Source organism: Orbicella franksi, chromosome 13, assembly GCF_964199315.1.
Source record: "Orbicella franksi chromosome 13, jaOrbFran1.1, whole genome shotgun sequence".
In the NCBI taxonomy this organism is placed as follows: Eukaryota; Metazoa; Cnidaria; class Anthozoa; order Scleractinia; family Merulinidae; genus Orbicella; species Orbicella franksi.
In genome coordinates, this window is record NC_138157.1 from 4,305,241 (window position 1) to 4,314,285 (window position 9,045).

At 37.7% G+C, this 9,045-nt stretch overlaps 1 protein-coding gene across 1 annotated transcript; it reads right to left on the reverse strand.

The window, feature by feature from the left end:
- Window positions 1–322: 322 nt before the first annotated feature.
- On the reverse strand, window positions 323–9,007 carry LOC145465250 (protein LSM14 homolog B-like). The gene is made up of 7 exons (XM_081449026.1): window positions 8,887–9,007; window positions 8,613–8,794; window positions 7,298–7,820; window positions 4,958–5,148; window positions 4,242–4,384; window positions 3,429–3,714; window positions 323–1,679 (listed from the first exon to the last, which is right to left on the reverse strand). Exons 1-7 carry the CDS (start codon window positions 9,005–9,007, stop codon window positions 1,647–1,649), a joined length of 1,479 nt encoding a protein of 492 aa, XP_081305152.1. The 3' UTR covers window positions 323–1,646.
- Window positions 9,008–9,045: the final 38 nt, after the last annotated feature.

Genomic DNA, 9,045 nt, shown 5'->3' on the forward strand with positions numbered 1-9,045 from the left:
GTAAGAGCCGTATGTGCAACTAGGTTTTCAGTGGTAAGCCTTTGGCAGCCAGTGACTTAGCTATAAACAGTATTGCTCTTTTAGCATTCCTGGACTTGGTGCATGTTCAATAAACTTGATTCGCTCAGTAGGAGAATGTCACTCTAACTTTAGTGGTGTAGTTGATTTTGTCAGCTTCAAACCCAGTGTGCGTGTGGTGTGCCACGAAATGCCTTGTGATGGGCTGCACGTGTGCACTAGCAACAATAGGCACCATCCTTTGCATACATTTAGAGTCTACCCAAAATTGATTTGGTAACATCTACGAGAAATGACCATACTGGCAAAATATTGGCCACGGTTTCTCTCCGCAAGGCAAGGTCCATACAAGAAAGACCGAGTGTAATGTTTGGGTGACCCAGTCCCAAGCTGCCCAGCAGTTGCATATGCAAAACAAAGGCAAGCAGCGATTGTAATTGCAAAGCATCTAACATTTTGTTTTCAGATTTGTTGCTAAACTCGGAGTAATTTCTCTTACACTCAATTTGCTTACTTGTAGTCTGAAGTCACATTCTGCATCAACCCCTTTTGTCCCACAGAACTGAGAGAGGACTAAGGGAAATGGTTTACCAAATTCACAGCAATTTTGAAAGTTATTTTTAAAAAAAGTTTTGTTTAACACTAAACTTTTTTCCAGAAGTTGTTTTGCAGATGTGTAGATTCAAGTGGAAAAGTAAAATAAATGGTTATGGGCATTTACATTGTAAAAGTATACATCTTTTAAGCTCCATTCACGGAAATGATATTTTTATTACTAACAATGAAGCCAAGATTAACTTACTCAGTGAGAACAGCCCAACTATTAACAAAAAGACAAAGATTTAACAATGAAACCACAACAATTATTGTTGAACAACATTCATTTTAATGTTTCAGGCCTTTGATTTCCATTAACAAGATTTCAATTAACATACGTGAACCATATTCTCTTGATTAAGTGTCCTGAGCTACAAATCTGACTTGTGTGTTTATTAACTAGGGCTTTTTATTCAGTGTACAACAGAACTAGGGATGTGTTTGGCAGGATTATTTTGTTTTTACTGGGGAAATTGGAGCAGGAAAATGCTCATGATATGTCTTGTGCACCAATGCATCCCGCTGGTTCAATAAATATTTTTACATAAACTTTTATTTCATAAAAGACCCGGTAAATTCGTTCTCACTTTGGTCTAAATTACTGATGGAATGGAGAACAATATTGACGTTTGTTTCCACTCCTTAATAGTGACACCAAATGAAAAAAATATGGCACACGCACTAATGAATACAACTTTTGCCTATATAGGTTACCATAAGTCTCTTTACAGATCTTTTTGTACACCGGGAGTCATAAAGGTTAACAAATAGACTTTTCTAAGAAATAATTGTACAAAAATTGTGAAGGAGCCATGTAAAGTCCACAGTGAATTCATCAGTGTTGACTCTGACGATAGTGTTGACAAGTTTTTATCTGTACAAAAGAATTAATCCCAAGATACATAGTGCTCAATCATGAGTAACACTACTGTACGTGGTCAGACCACAAAAACGTTATTTGCATATTTTTCTATAATTTCAAAAAACAAAAAAGAGCCCTAGGACTTTTTTAAAAGCCATGTTTAGAAGCTTTATGCCTTGGCTGTTGCTTGATCATTTGCTGTCTGAAAGAAAAAAAAAGATATTTCAATATGCAGTTGATTCTGGCTAAAACACAACAAGCAACTAACTGATGACAATATCTATCAATCAGCAACAACACAAAACAACTGGTTACATGTAAGTCAGGACATGTGACAAAAAGACATTCTATATGGGTTAAAAATGTCACATGCATCATCAATCATTTAAGGTTTGCCACATGCTAACACTGAGTCTCCATCAAAGTAGAATACAGCTGGTATTGTTTTATCAGGTTCAACCTGGCTCAAATGTGGACACTGAAATGTCCGTCGAAGTTTTCATAGCGTTGTACAGCTATACGCTTTAATATTATCAATATTAACTGTATATCCTAGTTTCAAAAGCTAACAGTCACACATAAGGCTGTAGAGCCGTAGAGCCGTAGATCAGTATAGATATATAATCCTGAATATGTGGGTGTAGATCTGATCTACCTAAGCCACTGGTATAATTATTTTATTTATTGTTTTTCTAAACGCATAGCTATAGCCAGTTTGGTCTTTTTTCTTTTGAGTACTTTGTATGCAAGCTATCTCATATTCCACTAAATTTTACTCTTTTATATTGCTTAAAGTTATAACCTCTACGGTTCTACTTGTTACAGCCGTAGAGTTGTATAATGGTTAAAAATCGTGAAAGAGGTAATGTTATTCTTTGGTTTTTACCAGTACATCTATCCTGTTGTTGTTCTAGGTTCAGCCGCAGCATTTATATTCGCTTTAGAAAGTAGAGTAGTATAATGAACTAGTTTAGGTGATAAACATAGACACAATAATGTTAGAGATATAACATAGAAAGAAAAAATGTAGAAAAACTTTGAGTTTTAACATAACAAATTTAGGTAAAAGATAATCAAAAATATGAGATTAAAGCATTTCAAATAATAGCGGTACATTTAGTCAAAACACTCTCGGGGAAAAAATATTAAAAGAGGAGAATATTGTCCAGGACCTGTTTTGATTTTTCATTTTGGAAAAATGTGGAATACATAAATGTTAAAAAATAATACATTGGTTGCCATGGCAACACAAATGCACATTAGGGGATAAATAACCAGGGAAAAGTTAAAATAGGGCAAGGTGATGTTCGGAATGACCGTTGTTTATTGAAGGCAGGTATAGGCGTATAGGCATAGAACTCTACGGAAACTTCTACACCCAATAGAGTGTCCAAATTCGGACCACACTTGTATACAGGTTAGCAAGTACAGATGAACCTTCAAATAGGAGTTCCTTCATCCAGGGATCACCTGAGGTGACATTTTGTTCTTATTGATGACTTGACAAGTGGATGCTACAGTTAACCAAACTTTGAATAATTTGATGATGAATCGAGTAACATTTGATACCCATCTAGATCGTGTTTATTTGTGACATGTTCAGGCTTAGATGCAACTGACATCAGCACAAAAATGTTCTTTCAACAGCACCACAAAAATTGCACTGTAGGCACGGTCAGACACTGGTCACACATTCCACTACCACAGCTGTAAAAGAGGACTGACAGAAGACTTGTGCAACCTAGAGCACAACTTAGTAGTGACTAGGTTCAAATGTGACCATTAAACTTCCTGCATTCTTGTTAAGTGTAGGATTAGTTTGTCAATGTGTGAGGATGCAAGGAGTGACATGGTTTATTACAACTCCTCCACATCTTCTCTCTCTTATCACAAACAAAAGTGCCTTGTCAAGCAAAACCTTAAGTTAAAAAGGTTCTTGGGAATAACTTACCACTGATGGACCATTGGGTATATTTTTTGGTAATCTGTCATCACCATTTATAGGGTAATCTACCCAGGCCTTTTGGCGGCCACCTCTTGAACCACCACGGCCACCTCGCCAACCTCCACGGCCACTACGCCCACTGTCTTCACGTCCTTGATATCTGCTTCCACCTCGACCACCTCTATATCCACCACGGCCTCTTCCTCTTCCCCGACCGCCTCGTCGCATACCACCAGTTACACCAAATGTCTCAATGTTTACTTTGCGTTCTTGTTGCCATGAAGGGTGTGCCCTTAAAAAGAACAATACAACGAGAATTCTATATAGCATCAACAAACAAGATATATAATTTATTTTGTTACAAAAAGAAACATCAACAACAACAACAACAACAACACAAGACCAGGAAGTTGAATACTGCATTATTTTCTTCCATGCAGTAACATTTCCATCATCACGTTGAATGAAAGTATTTGGGGGTACAGCATGTAAATTTTCCTGAAGTGTCCCAAATTAATAAGCAAATGTTGAGTGCAAACATTACCTTTCTAAATTGATTAAATAAATAGAGTATCAATTTCAAATTAATAGGAACATGAAAACAAAATGACAAAAACAACAACAACAAAATCAAAAGATATCACAAGTCAAGCTGAAAATACTGCAACCTACATTTCGGTATAAAAACACTTTACTATCGCTAAAAACCTAATAACTGTTTGTTAGTCACATAAAAAGACAAGGCAAATCCTGTTGATGGAGTCACACACGTACTACAATTAGTAAACCTTTGAAAGAGTTCCACAAATCAAAAACTACCTTCTGTTTTTGTCTCTATCATTTGCCTCACAAGAGATAGAGTCAAAGAAAGACTTGGAGCTATCATAAAAACTTTCAGGACTCTGTGGATGACAGTCATGGACGATATCATTTCCAGAAGTACTGTTTTCTGTACTTTCATCCTAAAAACAGCAGCATACCATTAATGGAGCTACAAGCAAAAGCCAAACTGTGGCTAATATTTCAGGATCAGCCTTTTGTCACTGGTAACCAAACTGCATTGTCTTAAAGTGGGTGGCAACAACTTCCTGCACTTTTCCAATGCCTCTAACTTGACACTTGACAGATGAATACTACTACTGTTCATCACGCGATGCTACAATAACGGTATCACATAAATGCCCAGACACTGGTGAATCAAAAATGGTAATCTTTTTGGCCAAATAGGTTACCATAGCAACGGAACAACCAGTCAACTTTGCACCTCGTGGTAGCAATTTGTAGAGAGACTTAAAGAGTCTTACTCAGGCAAACAGTTTGAACAATGCATAGAGCAACTATTCACTGGTGAAGGTACTTCAAATGATGTCTATTTGGCTAAATGTCTATAATGTCAGTAACCATGGACAGTAAATCTGAAGCTGGTATCTTATTATAAACCATCTCTTGGCTTCCATTTGCCTCCTGTGTTTCCACTTAGTGGATTTTTCTCCAAAACACGTACAGGTACAAATAAGACACAAGCAGTTGTTTACCTCATCTGCAATCCTTAGATTTTCATGGAGTTTCTGTTGAAGTTCCTCTTCAATCTCCTCCTTGTTAAACTTGGCATTTGAACTCTCAAAGTCAAACTCCCCTTCAAATTTGACTGGATCACCACCAGTTCGTGGTTTAGAACCTCTTGCACCCGAGTCTCCTCTTCTTCCACGAGTACGACGATTACCACCTTGTAGAAAATAACATAGATGCTATGAATCATTATATAATATTTAAGATAGTATGCATGCTCTCATTGCTCAATAGGTGTTTACAGTACCAGTCAAAGGGACTGCAGCATTACACACGCATTAAGAGTGTGTACTACACGCACATTACAAAATTACTCACAATCGTTCAACTGGAACTCATTAAGTGCATGTAATGAGAACGAAATATTAAAAGTATGTGTAATGAAAACAAAACATTTGCTGTGTAACATTTACTGTACTGGACTGCACTGCGATGCAGTTTAGTCTTTCGCCTTCTTGCTTCTGGTCATCAAACGTTTCCGATAGAATCAACCAGTTTCCTTAAACCGGCTTACCGCTTTACAGTGAAAGTATTCTTCTGTTGCAGTTTCAACAAAGAGCGCCAGCGGTGGGCAGGAATGCTAGCTAGGATTCACTGAAATAACAGAACATGAACATATAATGTCGCTTTCAATTTTAAATCACACCAATTAGTGTACTTTACGATTCTTTGCTGTTTAAGATTAAGAGACAATCTGCGAGTTTCTGTTGAATCCCTATTTCATTGTTATCGAAGGAACAGGAGTTGAAAATGACATTACTTGCGTGGGTAAACATTATGTTGCGACGTACGTCGTACATGTTTTAACGTAAACGAAAGCTCAGAGATCTTTAAGAATTAAGTTTTGATGTTAAGCAGAAGTGCGGACTGCTACAGATTAAGAAAGAGCATTTGTTTGATAGGTGCTCGAGCTAGTCCAGTAATTTAGCAATGCTTGTCGGCTTTTCAACTTACGTTTTGTTGTGAACATTGAAAGTTGGGTGTTTTGAATACAAGTTAGTAGTGACTTTTTGTTTTACAAAATACACGCAACTGCGTGTATGAATAACAAAGGTTTCTTGCTCCAATGAAAATACACGCATTTGCGTAAAATTACTTGCAAATGCGTGTAACTACCAGATCAGTAAATTTTACCAGGTGTAATTACATGCACCTTACATGCACCATCCACGCACTGTCCACAAATACTACACGCAGACTACACGCATTTTACGTGCCTGTAGGTGCTGCAATTCCTTTGACCGGTACTGTAGATAATAGCATATAAACACAGTTACACTGTATCGAATTATTTTATTTTTGAGAACTTTTATAAAAGCAATAGAGGACTTTTTCCCATGTTCACATAGCCTCATCTTAACACTCAAAAATTTTGCAAACCCTTGATTGCATCTCCAGCTAGCATAACTACCTCAAATGCTGCAAATCAACGTCACGTCACAATGAGGCTATGTAAACATGGAAAAATGTCCTCTATTACTTAAATATAAAAAAGCTATATTTTTTGCGATAATCTAAAGTGAAGTCATGGTAGGTTTAACAGCACCACTGCCAATACTACAATGATTATTGGTTATTGGATTATTATTACTACAGTCAACTCTCTCATAGCGACCACTCCTTGTAAGCGACCACTTTGTAAATAACTGTTTTGTTTCTCAGTCATATACTGTTCCAAGAGCTCTCTCTTAAGTGAATACTACTTAAATTTCTTAAGTGCCTGCAACATAGGCCAGAAGTTTGACATACTCTTTTGTTTTCTGTTTCCGGTAAGCGACCACCCAACATGTTCACGTACTGTATGATTGTTACAAAATCTTTACTCAGAAGTGACAAAAGTTCAGTTTAACACTAACTGGAGTGATGACAGATAATAGCTGTTTACAAGCAAAGAAGATGTCTATAATTAGATCTTGGGTAAACAGGAATTGTTACAGTGATCTGTTGCAAACTGTTACACAAAGTTTCAGTCGGAGAATCGAAAAAAAAATCAAACAACTTAGTTTCTATTTGCCTAATTTCAGCTGATAACATAATATCTCTATGTAATTGATCAGTCAATCTAGCACTGGGCTTAATTTGTTGATTTTTTCCCATAATGGACCACCTACCGTAAGCAACCACTTAGTCTTGCACCAAGGGTTGTCGCTTATAAGAGAGTTGACTGTAATTTTTTCACTCTTCCATGGACACCATAGTTTCATTGCTCCCCTTTGGTTATGAATGTACCAATTTATCAATTTACCAATTCACATTTTTAGCACAATGGAACTCTTTCAAATTAATTACTTTTTTTCATACTATACCTTGTCTTTGTCTCTGGGGTTCAGCTGACTGATTTGTTCCACTTGATTCCTTATTGGTGTTTTCTTTATCCTTCGTCTCTTGTTTCTTCTTTTCTTGTACTACAGCCTCAGTCTTGTCCTCAGAGCTTCTTCTAGAAGATGTTCGGGACGAGGGTCTCCTTTTTGTCTGTACAGTTTGAGTTCCTTGTTGAGCTGTATTTTTATCTTTAGTGTCATCACTTTTAACTTCATGGTTACTGGAGCCGGGTGCTTCAGGTAATACAGTTTCAGGAGATGGCGTATGACTCCGAGCTACCGGCATGGGTTGTACTAGAGGTGGTGTTGGTATCCGTGGCGGCATCATAGGCCCTGGTGGTATCATACCTGGATGTGGCTGCATAGAACCCGGCATCTGTGTGTGTCGACCTCCAGGTGCATAGCCACCGTATGGTCCACCAAATGGACCATAGTTCATTGTGTGAGGAGCATATGGCATAGGAGGGTGAAAAGGAGAATATCCACCAGGATGCCTTGAACTACCAGACTGGTGAAAACAAAGTGTCAATAACAAAAAGACAATTTGTAAATTGGCTGCCTGTACATTTTAACTAAAAAAACACTTCTCCAGTTCTTCTTATATTTGCTAATCCAGATTGTTCCAAAAACAGTGGGGGAGGACCAGGTGGCCATACTTGTGAATGACAGTACTTTTCAGCCAAAACTATGGCTTTTTTAAGTTCCACCAACTAGGTTGAAACAAGTCATACATTCACCTGTCCAATTCAAGGAATTGACTTAGCAGAATTCAAGTGGATCTTGTATGTGCAGAGGCATTCTTTGCCGACACACATCATTCAGAACAAAATAATATTTCTGTTCCAGGATGGATGACAAGTCAATTTTGCCAAAGCAAAATACACTATCTGTGACTATGGCTGGCCCGTCAGGTTAGTAATGAATATATACTATAGAAGTAAAATTCCGAGACAATTTTATGCCTTCTGGGCCACTAGCAACTATTTCACTTTCAGAATACGGTGTCATCATCACACATTTAGAAGTTTTGGCTGTCATGACTCGAAATAAAATACGGTTACGTTTATCTTATATGGGTTTTATCGAGCATAAAACATTCATTGTAGTTCACACATACATACAATAAAGGTTGCTACAGCAGTGTCTTGCATTAAGAAATAATAATTTAAACAAGATTTAATGTCAGCTGACTCGTTGTCTTCCAAACGGAAATTGTGCGAATCGAATAATAAACAATGTTGCATTAAGCTTATACAACGCAAACTCTAGTTCAACAGTTCCATAAAGGAATACGGTATACCTGCACAATGGCTGGGTCCGGATGTAGCTGCGACGGCTGAGGTTCCTGTTGCTTTGGCTTAGGAGGTTCGCAAACATGCAAGTCCTTTATGTCGTGCCCCCGAAAAACAATGTACTCGTACACTTCCTCTCTCGGAGGAACCTTTTTCGGAGCTTCCCGGTCTTCCGTCCCAAATGATCTGACTGCAAAGAAGGATGGTGAGACCACAGTTAGAAATAGATTCTGCGAATCACCTTGCTCATTTACAAAAAATATATCGCCGAAAATGACTAACCGTCCGCCAACGTCACAACAGCTTCCTTGGTGTCTATGGAGTACAAGACACCCTCGTACCTAATTTCTGACTTAGAAATTAGGCTTATTTTGGTACCAATGTACGGAGTTCCTGAAGTCATTTTGAGTTGTCAGAAATATAACAGAAAACTATAAAGGA